Source organism: Delphinus delphis, chromosome 4, assembly GCF_949987515.2.
Source record: "Delphinus delphis chromosome 4, mDelDel1.2, whole genome shotgun sequence".
Taxonomy (NCBI): Eukaryota; Metazoa; Chordata; class Mammalia; order Artiodactyla; family Delphinidae; genus Delphinus; species Delphinus delphis.
Genome location: NC_082686.1, coordinates 25,832,498 through 25,852,601, shown reverse-complemented (window position 1 = coordinate 25,852,601; position 20,104 = coordinate 25,832,498). Strand labels below are relative to the sequence as shown.

Genomic DNA, 20,104 nt, shown 5'->3' with positions numbered 1-20,104 from the left:
CTAAGGGCAGTTTTTCAAAGTTTGGTCCTGAAACCACCTGCATAAGAGTCAGCTGGGATTCTTATTAAAATGCAAATTCCTAGACTCAACTGTAGACCTACTGAAACAAAATATCTCAACTGTAGACCTACTGAAACAAAATTTCTGGGGTATAGGGCCTGGAATTCCATGTGAACCAAAGATGAAGGAAATAAAAATGCATGTGTATATGGAAATAAGGAGAGAAATTTAGTTTGAGAAACGTAAATTCAAGACGGCTGTAGAATATCTAAATGGAGAGGTCCAGCAGGTGGTTGGATGTATATTGATAAGTCTGGTGCTTAAAAGACAGATTTGGCCTGTGATATGTTTGTGGAGTTCCATTAGCTTACAGAGGTACAGCTGAAGCCAATGCAGTGAAAGAAATAGATGAGTGCGATATGAGAAAAAAAGAAAGACAAGGACAGAATTCAATGAAACACTAGTATTTCAGGGACCTGTAATAAGCAGTGACCCTAGGAAGAAAAGAGGGCAGAAATAAGAGGCCCGAGATATTTTATCACAGAACCCAGGGAGCTGAGTGTTTCAAAAAAGAGGGAAATGTTAAATGTCAGATTTTGAAAACGGCAGGAACATGAACCTATTTATTGTGTTGATAACTAGGAAGTCAATGATGAAAGCATAGGAGGTATGCCAGTTACAGGGGCACGGAAGATTAAGTTGGGAGGAGAGACAGAGGGAGACAATGAATGAACACTGCTCTTTCAAGAACTATGGCTTAAGGGAAAGAGAGGAAAGCTTTTTCCCTTGATTTTTTCTCTTTTTTAAACATGGGCGACATGAGCATTTCTGCCATTCTAATCATCTTTTTGGTCAATCTGCCAGGTTACGACGGAGAAGATAACTGTAGGTAGGCAAGATGATGTGTCAATATACGACAAAACAAATGAAGGAGAGGATAAATAAATGAAGGAAGAGTGGGTGGTAGAAAAGAGAGACAGAATGTAAGAAGCATGAAATTAAATTGTTCTGTAATTAGTCTCTACCGAGAATTGTGATATTTTCTTTCTGCAGATACTTACGACTGCTATTTCATTTGGTTAGTAAATACACTAGTAATCTAAGGCTGAGTTTTATGGAGAACTGTCTGATTTACTATATAGGAATTATATTTTATTATATTGTATTTATTCTACTTTGTAGTAGAAATATAGCCAAAATGTTGATTGACATTGAATTGAAACTTGATGGTTGATATATTGAAATTATTCTGGTGAGATTTGGTCAAGATTATAAAAGATACTTTAATACTAAATAACAGAAATGTGCTCAGGGCAAATACTGCGAACAGTGTTAATGAGGAAGTAGTAAGAATACAAAACCTTTAAAATCTTTCCCAACACTTAAAGATACTAAAGATCCTCTTTAATATTTGAAGATAAAAATATAGAAGTATGAATAAAAGAGGACTTCATGTTAATTTTGAAACACTTCCCCTCCAATAACACCAAACTTCAACATGTGAACTCTGTTTTCAAAACAGACTGGGGGCTTCCCTGGTGGTGCAGTGGTTAAGAATCTGCCTGCCAACTCAGGGGACGTGGGTTCGGGCCCTGGTCCGGGAGGATCCCACATGTCGTGGAGCGACTGAGCCCATGAGCCACGGCTACTGAGCCTGCGCTCTAGAGCCTGCAAGTCACAACTAGAGAAAACTTGCACGCAGCAACGAAGACCCAACGCAGCCAAAAAAAAAAAAAAAAAAAAAAAAAAAAAAAGCCAGACTAGTAATTATCATTCACTAAATTCATTGTAGATATTATTACACCAGTTATCATGAGTTTTAGATATTAAAGATGTCATTTAAGTATATCTGTATAACACTTTAGAGGATGGAAGGCGTTTTTACTGTCTATTAATTTTAATCTCCACATTATATAGGAAATAAACACTAACTGTGAATTTTAAGTAAGGTAATACGTGGAAAAATGTATCAGCGATTGAATTTATTCTTCATAAAAGGCAAATAATCCTATATCGCCTTCCAATGTACCATATAACTTATTCTGATGTCTTTTCCATTCTCTCATGTAAGCTTCACAAGTTTATGTTTGTTTTGTTAACTGCCTTATCCTTAGCTACCAGAACAATTTCTGGCACACAGCAGTTGCTCAATTAATATTTACTTAATCAATGTGTATAAAAATTGCTATGAACATAGCTTTAACTCTGAGATTCAGATTTTGATGGGTACACACAAACCATTATTTTGCCTTACTGTTTTACAGTTGAGACAGTAATGCCAAAAAGCTAACAGAAATAGATACACTAGTTTAAATTTTTTTGTAAATAAACAGACACTGTCCCCCTTTATTACAAACTATAAATCCAAGGCTCAGTGTTTAATGGGTTTATTCCCCTTATCTAAATCCTAATGTGTGCCAAGCTGGATTAGAATAATTTAAATCCACTCTATCTAGAACTATAGTTGATAACATTTTGATAATTCTGCAGCGTTACTCAGCCACTTTGATTTCAATCATTTATACATTTTGCACGTAACACCTTATCTGAAATTCAGAATGTTAATATCCTTTATAATGTGGAGATTAAATTAAGATGCTGTAAAAGCACCTCTGAACATCTACAGTGCCTTATAAAGTTATGTTGTCTTATCACCTGTTTCTTCTCTCTCTTTCCAGAAAAGTGTTCCAGGCGACTACCGGGGCAGATGAGCAAAAGGGAGATAGCGTGCAATTCCAGGATTGGTGCTAATCTTTTCACTGTTGTTTGCACTGTCTGCCTCCACTTACTTAGAACCCTATTCTGTCTTCAGAGGAAGACTAATCAGGATAAGTGTGTTAGCCTCTATTACTTGAATGGTTGGAAGGACGGAGAGCAGTGTTAGAAGAACTGCCTCATCACCAGCTGCCACCTGTATGATTCTGTAGCAAATGTCAGTGTGCAGCCCAACTTCCTTGTTCCTTCTAGGCAGGGACTAGCAAGACTGTCATGTGTGCGTCTCTTCTTCCTAGTTCTTTCCTCCTCTCTGATAATCATCAATCTAATCCAAGAGTTCTAGAAGACCACATTTTCTTGACAGACTATTTAGATTGTAATCTATATGGAGATTGCATCATCCCACTCTCTTAGGTCATGAGAAATGTCTATTTTTGGATATTCCACCAAATGTGTATTAATCAAATAATATCATAAGTAGAAGTAACTTTTAAAAAGCAAGCATTTCTTGAGACCCAAATTTTGTTCCTTGCTTGAACATTCACATTTGTGTAATTCATCTGTAACTTTGCCTGAAAGTTACTTAATATCTCCTAGATTCTTAAGAGTTCATGTAATTTTTTTTGGAAGGAGAAATGATTTAGGCACTTGGACTTTTTGGAATCAGATACCTTAGGTTTGGACTTGCAAGCTGTGTGATTTTGGACTAGTTTCCCAGACTCTCTACTCATTTCCCTCATTCATCAAATTGGGATAAGCTAGCACCTAGCTCATATAGTTGTATTAAGAACGAAATGATGCATGTAACACAGAATACCTGACAAACAATACTGACTTAAATTATTTAGGTAAGTCACTTACCTAAAAGTGTAAATCCCTTAAGTATCTGACAGTTGGACTAGCTTCTCCCAACTAGAGAGTGATTATTTCACTTCTTCCAGAGTAGAGACAGAAACTTATCTTTGTCTTCTTTCTTCACAGGCATTATTTTGCATGCAACAGAAAAATTACTCTTTATTTCTGGGAAGCTAATTTCTCTTTATAAACTCTCTAGTAACAGTTATTCAAATTATTTCAACCATGAAAAGTGCATCTCTTTTCTGAGAATAGATATTAATATTTTTGACCTAAGTATTAAAAGATTTTCAATCTAGGTTTAATTTGTTTCCGTATAACTCATAAAACACTTTTTTTTCATCTTTGTCATATACACTGGAAGGAATGAATTATGAATTTGAATCAGAATGTCATTTTTATCTATTTTAACAAATCCTTTATTTATAATTATGATGTTTCTATTAATAAGATATTCTGGGTTGTATATTGTTTCTTTGTTTTCAACTTAAAATCATTGATTTAAAGAACATACTTTTATTATTACTGATTTAAAAGGAACTCTGGATCATCAAATACCTTGGGGGTCATCATTATGAGCAAACATCACTATGCTGAGGTGTTCTGAATAACAAGAGTTGCAGTGTGTAAATGAATGTAGAAACTCCCACTCTAAACACAGCTCTGTTTAAGACTTCTTGCTCTGTGTTTGGAGAAAAATACTATGTCTGTTTTCTACCTTCCTGATTGAAAAAGATAACCATATATCACTCTTAGTATTATTCGCTACATTTTTCTTTTGAATATGATACAAAGTTCTTCTATTAGTAAAATTTGTAAAACTTTTCGGAGACTCCAGAAAGGTCTCAGGCAATTCTGTGAAAGGGCAGAAAAATAGCAGAAGAGTTTCACTGTGGGCCAGTTTAAGGGAAAAATATAAAAAAAGACAGTTCTCTCAAGTCTCCTTTAGACTGATTCACTGATCAATCACATACTCATTCATAACTTCTTGCCAGTCCTTGTACTACTGTTGATTATATACTAGTAAATAAAAGACTCTAATCCATGTCTTTACGCAATTAAAAATGGGGGAGGGGTGGCGCATTAAACGAACACATAAGCAAATAGTTACAGCAACAAATTATAGCAAGTGCCATGAAGGAAAGGGCGCTATGAGGACAAGCAGGTTGGGGCTGACAGCGGTGTCAGGGGCGGGAAGTGCTAGGGCAGGGAAGACCGCTTTGAGAAGTACCTTTCCAAGCGCCAGGGCAGGCAGGTTCTTTCCTGCGGCGCTGCCTTGCACGCATTTTCGCCAGGCATGTAAGTCCGTACCTTCTCCACAGTGCGCTTCCAACCCCAACACTTCTGATCGCGGGGGTGGAGGGGAATTCACTTATTTAATTTATTTACTCATTCATTTTGAAAGGAGATACACGTGGTACAGGGATAATAGTTTAACTTTAGACATGTAGTTGGAAGTACTTATGGGCTATACAAGTGAAGATGTCTACAAACTAGTTGCATATACAGATGTGTAGCTTGGGGGTGGGGAGAAAGAGGTAGGAGGAGATCTGCTACATATCAGCGCATAAAAGGCCATGAAAGCCCAGACAGAGTGACGATGGAAGGTCTAGGACAGAGCATGCCAACGTAAAAAACAACAACAACAAAAAAGACACTACAAAGATTATCAGGACTAATCAGAGGCATTAGCAAAACCAATAAGTGAATGCCATCAACATAGCAGGGCTGGTCTGCAATTTAAAACTTAAAATATGGCAAAGGTCAATGTCCATTTCTCACAATGGTTACAACTGCTCTGACACCAGAGACCTGATCTGAATCCCTTCCGTGTCAATCCCTTCTGAGTTCAGCCTTTTGAATTAGATTCTGGCACAATAATTTCAAGATTAAGAAATAAAAATATAAAACTGCTCTTACTGGTAACATTTGAGAACCAGTATGACACAATAAACTTAGGTATCTCGCCAAGAAAACCCAATTAGTAAGTGGCAGGGTCAAGATTCAAGGCCAGGTCTGAGCCCAAGGCCCACATGCTCAATCACTAGAGCAGAAGTGGAGCAATAGCAGATGTATCCAGCTGTAGAAAAGCAATCTTTCCTGTAAAGGTATGAGGAAGGTGGCATTACCATGTTAGTCTGTCATGAACAGAGGCTGGGAGAAAGCAGGAAGTGGTTTTCCTAAGTTTGTAACATCTAACTTACCGATAATGAGCAGTAGCGTTAAACATCACATTTTATGTACCGAGATGGGTCAGAAACTTGAAAATTCTTATAAGCTTTTTGGCAACAAGTTCACATGAGATCTGGCTGCATGCCCATCCTCAGAATACAATGCCTCATTCTCTAAAAATCCCTTCCAGTTCAAACTCCTGGGTTAGAAGAATCACCAGAGCATTACTTGTTGGTCTTCGTTATAGCTCAAATAGTTTGTCTTCAATGTGGTAACCTTTAATTACCAGAAAGGCCTCTCTATGGCCGATTTTGCTAGGTGCATACTCAATGTCCTTTGTCCCTTTCTTTGGAAAACACTGATTTTATTTGGAGCAGCTTCTCTTGAAAGGGGAGTGGAATGTATAAGAAATTGTTAGGTGGGACTTTAGGAAAAGCTCCTTTTTAGATGCAGGAGAGAATGCTAACATGTATCTTTTGTCAGATGTCCTTTCTTTTCTGTCTGAGACTAAGGAAGCAATGGCTGGAGTTCTAGCATCCACCCTGGCTCATGAGATGACTGACGATGGCAAATATGTGTTAAGGGGCTTCCCTGGTGGCGCAGTGGCTGAGAGTCCCCCTGCCGATGCAGGGGACATGGGTTCGTGCCCCGGTCCGGGAAGGTCCCACATGCCGCGGAGCGGCTGGGCCCATGAGCCATGGCCGCTGAGCCTGCGCGTCTGGAGCCTGTGCTCCGTGACAGGAGAGGCCCCAATAGTGAGAGGCCCGTGTACCGCAAAAAAAAAAAAAAAAAAAAAAAAAAAAATATGTGTTAAGGAAAGTGGATTAGAAAAACAGAAGCAGCTTGAGTCTTTCTGATCATGGAGCTACCATACCAACTCCAGACTCAACTTCTTTTAACATGAGACATATAAATATCCATTCCATTTTATTTCATCATTATTATTTGGATTTTCTATTACATACAGCCAGACCTAACTGCTAATAGAATACACCATTCCAACTGAAATTCATGTATGATCTCAATTTTAAATTCATCCTAGACTTTAAAATTAGACAGCTTAAAGTTAAAAGGAGAAAAAGTTGGGAGTAACTAAAAAGAGGCCACCATTACTAGGACTGGGATAAGAATCTGGAACCTGGCTCCTCAGATATGGGTTGTTAGTTAAGTCACAAGTCTTTACCAGATGTTGTTAGCCTAGTTTTATTTTTAAAAAATATTCTATAATTTAAAGTTATCACCAATTAAACCTACATTTCACTTCTACCCTCCCTACTCCTGTCCAAATAATGAGATTTTACTATCAGAGCCATTTAAAAAGTGTTCAAATTTATTTAAAGTAGAATTAAAAGGCAGTTAAAGAAAAAATAAACCTTTCATCTGTATTTCTAAGTATATCAAAGATAGCCAAGCTGAAGTTCAAAAGGCATATTAGGCTTTATATTTAAAAGTGCTCTTTTAGTTAATAGCAAGGCATGATGTTTGTCATTACGGGAAACAAGAGAAAGAGGTTAATGCCAGATTGAATTAGCAATATACAGTCTCCTTATCACAAGTAAAGTGGTGGGCTTTTACTTAAGTGGAAAGATGCTGATGTGCCAGAAGCAAGGCAAAGGAAGAGCTGTTGACAGGCTTTGAGTAGTTAATAATCAATCTTGACTTCCAAGCTAAGTCAAGATTTAATATTGAGATTCAAACTGCTTCCTGACTACTGACCATGTGAACCATGTTTTGGTCAAAGACACAGAGAATCAAGGAAGAATGAAATTAAAAGTGAGCATTGGGTTCACTGGTGCCTTAATCAAGAGAAAACACCTATAGACTTCTCTTGCTGGAAAGATTACTAAGGATCTGCATTAGGGTCTGTTTCTAGAAAAGTTCCTGGGCAGTTCAACAAATTAGAGGAAAATGAAGTCTGAGATGGATTTTACAGTCCAAGATGGACTAGTAGGCATTAAAAATGCTTACTAATCAACTAGCAAGATCAACTCACACTGAAAACTTTGGCATAAGAGGAACTGATCTTGTCTTATAAAAAAGTTTCTCTCGGGCTTCCCTGGTGGTGCAGTGGTTGAGAGTCCGCCTGCCGATGCAGGGGACACGGGTTCGTGCCCCGGTCTGGGAGGATCCCACATGCCACGGAGCGGTTGGGCCCGTGAGCCATGGCCGCTGAGCCTCCGCGTCCGGAGCCTGTGCTCCGCAACAGGAGAGGTCACAACAGTGAGAGGCCCGTGTACAGGAAAAAAAAAAAAAAAAAAGTTTCTCTCTATAGAATAGAAAGGAAGTCAATTATTAGAGGAAGGTACAAATACTAACTATTTGCACAGTATTTTGGTACAAAATGAAAACTGACAGTATGAAGTAATAGATTGGAGCCCTGGATCTCTCTCCCATCCCCCAGCTGTAGTTTCATTTCTGACTTTCTTATATTACAGTTGAGTTTCATTACTGGCTCCTGACCACTCTGGGCTACCTTCCTCCCAGACTTAATAGCCTAGGTAATAGTAGTTGGTAAATAACTTTAGAGATTTTAGCACCATGAACCATGAGGCATATTAATGTATTTGATCATTCATGCATATAGCGTCTTAGTGTCAAGGACAGGCCATCAGTATTAAGAAGTTTAAGCAGCTATCTCCTAATCCTAGAAGTGGACAAGTAATTCTAATGGTGAATTATAAGTGCCCCCCCATCAATCTCCTTAAAGTGCATTTATTAGGTCCTTGAAGTATATCACCTATGGGTTGAAAGTATATGAAATGTAGGTACTCGTTTACTTTTAAGTACTGTAAAGTCATAGAAAAAAAGGCAACTTAGAGCCAAGCTCAGAATATGAAATCTCTCCTACAAGATTAGACTGTCTTTTGTTATTTCTTTCTTTCATCTTAATTTTATAAATATATGCATGAGCACATTTTAAAAAATTTGATTAGACTAGTTTTGATTTGACATAAGCAACACTTGATTAGCGCAGTTTTGATCTGACATAAGTAACAATCCAAAAGGTGTAAAATATTTTTGTTTACTACAAACCTGTGGACTCAAAACTACCCTAAAAATTCCAAGAAAATTTTTATCTAGCCTCTTAGCTGAAAAAAGAATAGAAGGCTTTAGAGCAAACTCAGCAATTAGAAAGCTAAGAAACCAAGTAACAGCAACATTACCATACTACAAAAAAGTTATACCAAAAATAGTAAAGTTAAATGTCATATTTTTTTAAAGTCCCTCTTATCTATTTATTGATTGACACTGTGCTGAGAATTTGGTAGGGGAAAGAAAACTTCAAAAACGTTTAAAAAGGTTTACTGACAGAGACAAAGAACAGACTTTGTTATTTTTCAGGTATGTGATTACTTTATTATCACTTTTTACCATTGATTTTTAAAAAACCTGTATACTGGGCTTCCCTGGTGGCACAGTGGTTAAGAGTCCGCCTGCCGATGCAGGGTACACGGGTTCGTGCCCCAGTCCGGGAAGATCCCACATACTGCAGAGCGGCTAGGCCCATGAGCCATGGCCGCTAAGCCTGCGCGTCCGGAGCCTGTGCTCCGCGACAGGAGAGGCCACAAGAGTGAGAGGCCCGCGTACCGCAAAAAAATAAATAAATAAAAATAAAAACCTGTATACTGATATAAAAATAGAAATTTTGAGGAATTCAGCGTTCTCATTTCCCTCCTTTTCCCCTAAAATTCCTAATACTTAGAAAAAAAATCTCATGATATTAAAATGGTTATATGCACAAGCTCATCACTGTAGTAAATATAAAATGTATTGTATCTGTGAGATCTAGGAATTGACTTCAGATAAATTGAGAAGAAAATTCTAAAATAATTTTTCTTATGAAGATTTAATTGGCATTTAAAAATATACAACCTTGAGTGTACATAGAATATAGAGTTCTAATACAAATTGAGAATAATTTTCGTCTTTTAAGTTAAAGACAACTCTTATTTCAACACATAGGGCTTATGACAAGCTTATATATTGAGATAAATGTTATCAGAGATGAAATATTTATAAGATGGTACCTGAGGAATACTTGTATATTCTCTATACAATGATGAAGAACCAGTTAAAAGGCATTAAAAACAGGCTAGAAAAGCAAATATGAAAGTTTACATTTCTGTAGATAAATCCTATCACAGCATGAACAACACTAATGATTTAGCAGGAAGCACTGATAAGGAAAAGTTGGCTGACCGAATATCAAGGAGAGCAATTAGGACTCAGGAAAACAGGTTTCTAATATTAGCCCTATCAACTAAAATAACTACTGACAGTAGATCAATGGAATTAAAATCACATATACTAGAACTAGATTGGCAGGCTTCAAAGCCCAGCACTGTCATTCACTGCTGGGCAACTTCAAAGTGCATTTTTTAGGTCTTGAAGGTTAGACTCCATCAATTTTAAAATGGATAATAGTAGCCATCCCAGAGCTATTTTGAGCTGAAATAGATAATCCATGTAAGGTGCTTAGTACAATGCCTGGCACATAACAACAGCTTGCCATCACTGCTAGAGCAACCTTGAACAGTCCAACTACCTGGTTGCCAGTTTTCCTCAATGTAAATACAGGTTTGGCTGAGTCATTTCTAATGCCTTTGCCCATCTAAAACTAAAATCTACAATGTAAAAGAATGTATAGGGCCAACTCTATTTCTAAAGAACATACATTAATATCTTTCACTCTAGCATGATTAAGGACATGGTAATTTAAATGCTACAGAAGAATCATGTTTTTAAGTCACCCCTTTGAAATTAGTTATAATGCTACATTTACTAAAGCCAAAGTTTTATGCGTTCTATGCAACCCACAGGAAATCCATCATCTTCCATCGATTATCATGTTTAGCAACTACAGTTCTGAGTACAATGGCAAAACTGTCAAAACCAATATGATCTTAAATGGAAAATGAATGTCATATAATTAACTCTACATGTTTTTAGTAGTCTACTTATGGTTATAATTTTGACTTTTACTACAGAGTATCTATATATATTAATTTGGCGCTTACAACAATTTCTGAAAAACAAGTCTTAATAGGAATCTCAAGGTACATAATCTTATTTTTTTTTAATGGCAAGAACATTTGATATTTCCTATTTAATAAATAGAACAAGTAGAGATAATACAAATTAATCTAAACATCTAACAAAATCTCTCTACTGAAATGTTACAATTCAAAATTCAAATGGCAGGCCAACTTTTTTTATTGCCAGAATATTAAGATTCTTTTTTAGTGTGACTCAAATATTAAAAAAAAAAATCAGAATTTATCACGGTAACATCAAGATTAAGAAAACATATCCCACATGTTTCTCAGGGACAAACTACTGATACCCACAGACACATTAATTGTGCACCAACCCAAATACTTTAATAGAGATTTTTTTTTAAGTATTTGGAGAACTCTTTTTCGTATACTCTTAGAGATACTACTGAGAAATTTTAAAAGCCTTTTTAGTTTAAAGGTGTGTGTGATCACCGAAAAGAGGTTATCTAAAAATTTTAAAATGTGTTGCAGATAATAAGATAGCACTGGGGAAAAAAGTTATAGCTCACCTCAATTAGGTACTAGCACGGTAGGCCAAAAGAATAAAATTACATTCGCCTATCAATGTAAATGTTTGGTTATGTTATTTCTTAATATTAAAACAAAACAAAACACACACACACGTATGTTAAAATCTGACAACTTAAGCTCTCAAACCAGCAAAGTTTACTAGTCAATACTCATTCCTCATTTTTATATTAGTAAAATTGGGATTAATGCTGTGGGAGTTAAAAAAAAAAGTTTCTCTTAAATTCATAGCTGTGCTACCTTCAGTTTCATTTCCAGAAACCCTTATCTTTAACAGATCTCCACTTCCTACTTGACACAATTTACAATCATTCAAGAAATTTTAGTTTTACCTTGTAACTAGTTCAGCATAAAATAGTTCTGTAAAGTTCATGCCATAAAATTAATTACACTGTGTCCTTACCATCAATATTTAGCTCAAAACAAACGTGGCAGAAGGAGAGTGTTTCTTTGTCTGTTCCCAGTTTACAAACACTGCAGATGTTGTCATCATTCAAATCAATGCTTACAAACTGCTCCTCTTCGTTCATAGTGCCCCTGTTAAGAAACAGAAAAAGAAAGTTACACAATTTCAAGAACTTGCTATTAACGGCAATATTAGGAACTTCTAGGAAGACAAAGGATGCTGTTCAGGTTATCTAAAGCAACAGCCCCATCAAACGAGCATTGCCATACTTGTACTTCAATATTATACTTTTATTGTGCAAAGACACAAAGCTAGTAAAACTTAAAGCCTAGCCGTAAGTGACACTACGCCTAAGCGCCTTTTTCGGTCTTGTGTTTTATTTAGTTGACGGGGTCTGACGGAAAGCAGTTTTCGGGTATTCTAGCCCACCCCCATCCCTGAGTAGGTGAATGATCTTAGCAGCGACACCTATTCAGCTACCGGGGTCAACCTACTTAACGCTGTTAAAGGTAGGACGAACGATCTGCTCGGGACACTGCTTTGCTAACTTCATTGTGGGAACCTCAGATGCGTTTCGCTAGCTCGGCGTAGCGAGGTTTCCTATTCGAGATCCGGGGCAGGAAAATGCACATGGAAAAGTGAACACTAGGGAAGGAGCCCGGCCGCTTACAAAGCATCCTCACGGAAGGTCGGGCAGCGGCTCCGCTGTGCGGCCCGGGCACGGCCGGAGGCGGGGTGGCCAAGCAAGGCTGGGGGTCCCGGAGCCCGGCCGGCGGGAGCGCCGCGTCCCCTCGCCCCGGGCTTCCTCCCACCCAGGAAGAGGGCGTTCGAGGGCCACGGCAGCTGGTCCATCTGGACTCAGCGCCTCTGGGAGCCGGGTCCCCGGCGTTGGGGGCGCGCGCTTGCCCCTCAGGGTGCCGCGAACCCGTGTCATTCTCTCCGACCGTCCGTCGGGGGAGCCCGCGCGGAGCAGCGCCAGGGGCCGGGGGGCTCAGAGTGCGAAGGCGGCTGGACCGAGGGTGCGGGGACCGGGGCGCAGGCAGTCGGGGGCAGGGGAGCTGGGGCTTTACCGTCCGGCTTCGCGCGCCGCCGCCGATCCGCGCGGCCCAGGCTCCTCCACTATTGTTTCCGGCCGCAGCGCAGGCGGCCGCAGCGGAGAAGGCTGCCGTGCGCCGGCCCCGCCCCCTCCCGCCGGTGCCATCCCTCGGAGGCTCTGGGGGGGATGGGGGACGGCGCGGCTGATAGCGAAGCCACGCGCTCGCTCGGCGGCCGCCGGCACCGCCGCTTCCCTGCTGCACCGACGCCGCGGCCTCAACTCGAATTTTCTCTTGATTCCGCCCCTCTTGGCCGGGGTCTCTTACCGTTCTGTGGAAGGTAGCTCCTCGCACGCCCCCTCTTCTAGGCAAGTAGATAGAGGAGTCCGTTACCACCTCCCCCTTCAGGGTAGTGGAAACTACTGCCCCCGGGCGGGGGCCGCAGGGGCGGGGGCAGAAAAGTGACGAGTGGATGGGTGAGAGGGCCAGAGATGCGTGGGTGGAACTTCGTGTGAAATCGGTAGACTGAAGCAAAATAGTATCATTTGATCTTTGAGTTAGGTGCCAGTTGAAGTATTTAATGAGGGAAAAGTTCGTTTTCAAGTTTCATAATTTAGGGATAATCTTAAATACAGAAGCTTATTTTTTACAGATTGTCTTGGAAATGGGGCGCCCCTCCCCTGTAATATGGCGCATTCCTTACACGCCCACGAGGATAATCCCGGAGCCCCACCTCTTACTTTAGGGCCTGCCTCTTTAAAAAGTTGATCTCTTTTTGCCCACTTTGCTTGACATTTTAAACCATTTTTTTAAGGTTATAATTCATGTAACACTTTCACTTACATTTTCTATTGTAATCCTCAAAACAGCCAGAGAAGAGAAACGAAAAGAGTTTTCTTCTTTTGCATCCTAAAAATGACTAACCCAGATTATCTATTGGTTAGAAACAGAGCTGGGACTTGAACCCAAGGCTGCTGACGTAAAATCGCTGCTATTTTCCAGAGCATCATAAACAGCTATCCTGGTTACACCAACAAAGAGAAAGGGGACTAGCTTGTCAGTCTACATGTAACCGGTGGTAGGAATGGATTCCATAGATCTTGGGAACTTCTAGACCAAACTGACACTTGATATAAACCATCAGTGCCCCAGAAAAGTGGTCTGTGTTTTTGCTACTTGAAGTGTAGGAGATGAAGCAGCAACATTGGCCTCACCTGCCTCGTATCTTGTTAGAAACGTAGACTATCGAGTCTCACCCAAGACTTCTTGAATCAGAACCTGTATTTTAACAAGACCCCCCAGGTGATTCCTATGCAGATGAAAGTTTGAGAAGCACTAATTGAAATAGAAAAATCTATGCGTTTTCTACTTGAATTTCACATTCTAAGTAAATATGACTAAAATGTCTTACATCTTGGATTCTACCCATCTTTTCAATGAAAGTGCTTTCTAAAATCACTAACAAGGGACTTCCCTGGTGGTCCAGTGGGTAAGACTCTGCTCCTAAAGCAGGGGCCTGGGTTCGATCTCTGGTCAGGGAACTAGATCCCACATGCATGCCACAACGAAGATCCTGTCTGTGTGCTGCGGCTTAACGATTTTCTTGTATCGAACAAGTTCTTTTCATTTCTCAGGGTTATCTCTCTTTCTGTGGCATTTTGCCTTTTTAACTCTCCTTAAACCTTTCACCTTGTTTTTTATTTTTAAATTATTTTTAAAAGCCTACACATTGGGATTTAACTTACAGAAAAAAATTTTTCCCGTTTTAAAAGTACAGTTGCTGAGTCCACCACCCCAATTAAGATACAGAACATTTCCACGACCCCAGAATTCCCTATGCCCCTTCTCAGTCAAGCCTCCCACCAACATCTGATCTAATTTATATCACTAAAGACAAGTTTTACCTGCTCTAGGACTTTATGTACATGGGAATAAATGGTATGTATTATTTTGTGATTGCTCTCATTCAGCATGTTTTTGAGATTCACAATGATGTTTTGTAATAGTAGTTCCTTTTATTGCTGAATAATATTCCACAATTTGTTTATCCATTCACATATTGATGAATACTTGAATTGTTTCTAGTTTGGAGACTATTATAAAGCTGCTATGAGTATTAATGTAAAAGTCTCTGTGTGTTTATGTTTTCTTTCTCTTAGGGAAATAACTAGGAGTGGAATTGCCGAGTCGTACGTATGGTAAGTGTACACTTACTTTTAATTTTAAAATAAATTGCCAAACTGCTTTCCCATGTGGTTATGCCATTTTACATAGTTAGGACTCTTTTATTTTCTTGATGATTTGACCCTTTTATCATTGGTGATATTTTTATCTCTGGTGGCATTTCTTCTCCTGAAATCTACTTTATCCGATATCAATATAGCCACTCCTGCTCTCTTATGACTAGTGTTTCCATGTGTTTCTTTTCTCCTCTTTTTATTTTTAACCCCTCTATATCTTTATACTAATGTGCTGCCTGTTTCTATTAACGGACTATTTTTTCCGCTGCTGGGTACGTCATATTTTCTTGCTTTTTATATGATATGCATTGATTAGTTGCTGAACAATGTAAAAGTGATATTGTTGAGTGTAGTAGGCAGAATAGCTCCCCAAAGATGTTCACACCCTAATCCCTGCATCCTGTGAATATGTATGTAACATAGCAAAAGAGATTTTGCAGATATAATTAAGGTTGTGGACTTTAAGAGGGAGATTATCCTGGATTACTGGGGAGTGATCCCAGTTTAATCACATGAACCCTTAAAAGCAAAGAACTTTCTCCAACTAAAGTCAAGCGATGCAGCAGAAGAGGAAGTCAAAGTGATTAGAAACTTTGAGTTAGCATTGCTCTAGGAGCAAAGACTGGATCCCAGCTGACAGCCAGCAAGGAAATGGGGACTTAAGTCCTAAAACTTGGAGAACTAAATTCAACCAAAAAACTGAATGGATTTGGAAGTTCACTCCAGAACCTGGTCTACATCTTGATTTTAGCTTTGTGAAATTCTAAATGGAGGATTAGAAATCCATTGTACCTGGACTTCTTACCTACAGAACTGTAAGATAGTAACTGGTATTGTCTTAAGCCATTAAATTTGTGTTAATTTGTTATGGCAGCATTAAAAAACTAATACATTGAGTGTCTAGATTTTTAAAGAGTGTTGGGCTTTATTTGGGAGGCTGTTACTCTAGTAGCCTATTAAACTTTTGTGAGACTCTAGACTATCCTTTTGCTGTAAGAATTTCTAGTTCTCTCTTAAGGAGTGGCTTAGGCTGTCTATTGTATGTCACAGGTCTTTAGTAAAGTTTCTATACTCTACTTGGAGAAAACTCAAATAATTACTTTCCCTATGAGTTCCAGTAGTTGTTCGTATTGTAGTTCCCAAGTAATTCTTTTTTCCCTGGTAATTAATTTTTTGCCCAGCCTGTTGGAGCTTCACCCTGTACATGCACAGCTTAGTATTCAGGTGAAGACTTAAAACGTGTTCTGAAACTCTTTCTGTGTATAGCTCTTCCTTTCTAGCATTCCTGATTACAAATTCCAGACATCTTGTACTCCCTAGACTCAATCTTTGTCTCCTCCTCCCCGCTTTGCTTGGATCTCCTCATGTGGACCATGGTTTGAAAGTACCTCCAGGCATAAAACTAGGGCAATTGTAGGGCTCACCTCATTTGTTTCCTTTCTTTCTGGGATGACATGTTTGCTCTGCGTGTGTTTCAGTGTCTGAAAATAGATATTTCATAAATTTTGCCCTGTTTTCTAACTTTGAAGAGCTATTCTGGTACTCCTTACTCCATCCTGGCTAGAATCCCTTGTTATTTTGTCAGTGGATCCTTCATTCATCAAATAAGAGCTTCTTCCCAGATCTCTTTGCTTCCGATCTAGTTTTTTTTCAGTCTGTCTTTCACAGTCCATTATGAAATAAACACAGGTGAACTCCCCTTCTCAAAAACTTGTCATGGCATGTTGCCTTTCTCCTAACAGTAATACATGAATCTATTCAGCATTTAGACAGTTACAATGGGCTTTCCAGTTTACTGTCTCATTTGATAAAACCTAACATTTACTTGGATAGTCAAGGATTTTATTTTTAATTAACTGCAATCCTTTCTAATTTAGTAACTGAGTAAAGTGTGCAAAAATGTGTTACAAACTGTAAGGGGATAGATACAAAGATTAGTTATATAATTTGTTCTTGACCTAAAACCGACATTACCTTGACTTCAGGCTTAAATCAGTTAGGAATCCTTTCAGATGAAAGTAACAGGAAACCTGATTAACAGTGTCTGAATCAGGTAAGGTTTTATTTGTTTCACCGAACAAGATCTGAGGAGCCATCTCCCGGCAGTGGTTCACTGGCTCATTATATCGGGACTACCTTCTCTGCATCTATTCTGGCTTTCCCTTTCAAGAGCAGAATGGCTGCCCTACAGTTAAGCAACATATTGTCTTCCAGGCAAGAGGATGGAAATGGAAGATGTAGGGAGAAGTGGGAGGGAAAGCTGCCTCTTTCATTTTTGTGAGGAAGGAAAAGCTTTCCTGAGAGACCCCAGCAGATTTCTGCTTATATCTAATCACTAGAAATTATATGACAACAATGGATTCTAGGGAAGTGAGTATTTAGTTTTTTCAACCTCTATAACAGAGACAAGGAAAAGAAGTTAGGTATATAAACCAACAATGACTGCTAGAGAGTTTACATAATTTTCTTTTCTGAATATCATTTTTATGTCTGCTCTGGTGCAAATGACCCTCGCTCATCATTCCAATGAACGTCTGCTATAAAAATTTCTCTAATCTTCTCGCTTTTCTGAATCCCCACAACTCTTGTTCATACCACTGCTATTCTTGGTATTTTTTCTGGCATGTTCCTATTTTAAAGTAAAGGATTCAGTATACTTAGTGTATCTATTCATCCATCTCTTACCTTTGCTGCCTTTGCTTCTCTTTATGTGTTAATTCATTCTCTGCTGTTGGAGATGTGCTTCATCCATTTAGCCTGGAAGATTGATGCATGCAGCCCCAGGCTTAGAGCCTTCTAGTACCATGACCCTAAAGGACCCAGAAACTCAAGATGTGTGCATAATCAATTGCATTATTATTTCCACTTCTTCATACCCTCCCTCTGCCATGTGACCTCATAGCTCACTATAGTGGGCAGAATATATTTCCCCACCCTGATGGAATATTAATGAACGTGACGTGAGCAGAGACCTTAAATGTGCTTGTGTGATTTAACTTGGCTTCTTGTGCCTCTGTCATATATCACTAAGAGAATTTCGCCCAGATAGTTGCCAGTGCAAGGAGGATGAAAGATGTGGAGCAGACCTGCGTCCAATCAGCAGCCTAAAGCTAGGGAGGCCTACCTGACCTACAAACCTGTGATAGATACTTGTTGTTATAAGCACTGAGTTGTGGGTTGTTTTGTTATGCAACATATTGTAGCGATGGTTGTTAATACAGCAGGATTCTAAATGGCCAAGTTTAATTCATATGCTCATTTCTGAATCAATTATAGTGGCTAGTATTGGGTTGGCCAAAAAGTTCATTTGGCTTTTGCATTAAGATGTTACGGAAAAGCCGAATGAACTTTTTGGCCAAACCAGTACTTCAATTGGCCAGGCTTGGATTACATTCCCGCATCTCCCACCTCACCCCTCCCCAGAAAACAGGTTGGCTCAGGAATGGGGCTGCAGGGATTAAAATTTGATCTCATAATATGGGAGAAGAACTCCTCCAAAGAAAAGTGGTTGTTGTTACCAGAAGAAGGGAGTTGGTTTGAAAATATAACAAACAGGCAAAAACTATTGTTAATTCACTCTGGTGTTCTTTATACTTCAATATTCATTGCTAGAATTTAAGCCGGTTGTTTGCAAGGAACCCTGCTTTAGTCATCTTGTATTTCAACACTTACCTTACAGATTGTGCTTGTATCAGTTAGGATTAGGTTTCACTGCAATAATATAAAAACCCTGAATACAAGTAACTTTAAAAGATAGGGCTTTATTTTTTCTCTTACATTAAAGTCTGGGGATGTGCAGTCTAGGGTAGGTGTGGTGGCTCTGACCCACAAAGTCCTCAGGAACGCATGCTGCTCCTAGTTTTCTACTCTGTCATCCCTAGGACATGGGCTCATCTTTTTGTGCAAGAGATAGCCCCTTTCATTAGAGACAAATGTTAAACAGCAGGGTGGAGGAAGATGAGAAGACAGGGCAAAGAATATATACCAGCTGCTTTTTAAGGATATTTCTGAGAAGCTGCTACAAAACATTTCTGGTTACCTCCCACCCTTCCAGTGGTAAGAGCCTGGATGAAAGGGAGACTTGGGATCAGACCTTTATTCCAGCATCCATGTGCCCAGCTAAAAATCAGGGCTTCTAAATAGGAACAGTGTATATTAGAATAGGCAACAAGCAATCTCTGGCACAGTACTCAATAGATATTTCTTGAATGAATGTGTTAAGTGAATGAATCATGTATTAAAAATTAAAATTGGTTAATAAACTCTGAAGACTAAATTTTCAATCTTAGATTCAATGCTGGCTTAAATAACCTATTTGAGGTAAAATACCTATCCTATTTCTCATTTTTAGCAAGCAAGAAAGCAAAAATTGACTGTTTTAGAATTCTTTTTGCTTTACACTCACATTGAGCAGTGTGATAGGCTTATTTCAGTGTTGTTGATCCATTTTCTAAAAGTCTAATTTTTATAGGATTATAGACAAAGTTTAGTACCGCTCTATTGGAATTCTTAACTCTGAAGAAAATGTCTCTCTTAAAATTATGGGTCCTCTTAAGCTTATACCAGCATCCCTTCGAAAGTTTGGGCTACAAATATTTGCATTAAAGGGATTTACCACTTATAGTTTCCGTAATGCTGACTTTATGGGTAAGCTGTCTGTTGATCCATTGTCCTGTTGTGCAAGCAGAACAAACCAAACCTATTTCCAGTCTGTTGGCATTGCTGGGAGGAGATTGGGAGTTAACTACTGTTGGCATTGCTGGGAGGAGATTGGGAGTTAACTACTAAGCTATTGATTTTTTTTTTTTTTTCCACTGTGGTTCAAATCCAGTCTTTAGTAATGTGCACCATTCCCGCTGTTAAATTCAAGGTGATAAAAGGGAAGTTTGGGATTGATGTCTGAAGTTAGAAAACAGTCTGTTTCACAATATTTTACCAGAGGTTTATTTTTATATTTCATTGTATAAATATAAGATGTCTGGGTATGGAATACTCAAGCTAGACATTGAAATCCTGACATATTTCTGAGTTAACTATTAGTGTACCAATTGAGTTAGATAGAGAATTTTAAATTTCAGAATTTTAAAATTTTCAGGA

General features: G+C 38.8%; 1 protein-coding gene across 2 annotated transcripts in view; it reads right to left on the bottom strand.

The window, feature by feature from the left end:
• Positions 1-12,898, bottom strand: part of C4H21orf91 (chromosome 4 C21orf91 homolog) — a 31,451-nt gene extending 18,553 nt beyond the window's left edge. Inside the window, exons 1-2 of one of the 2 annotated variants that reach the window (XM_060010453.1) lie at positions 12,804-12,898; positions 11,731-11,864 (exon numbers count right to left, since the gene is read on the bottom strand). In XM_060010453.1, the coding sequence (XP_059866436.1) occupies positions 11,731-11,857 (127 nt within the window). In that variant the 5' untranslated portion in view covers positions 11,858-11,864; positions 12,804-12,898. Of the gene's footprint in view, positions 1-11,730; positions 11,865-12,403; positions 12,629-12,803 lie in introns of those variants that run through there. The other variant, XM_060010452.1, reaches the window with a different exon arrangement.
• Between the last annotated feature and the right edge of the window lie 7,206 nt (positions 12,899-20,104).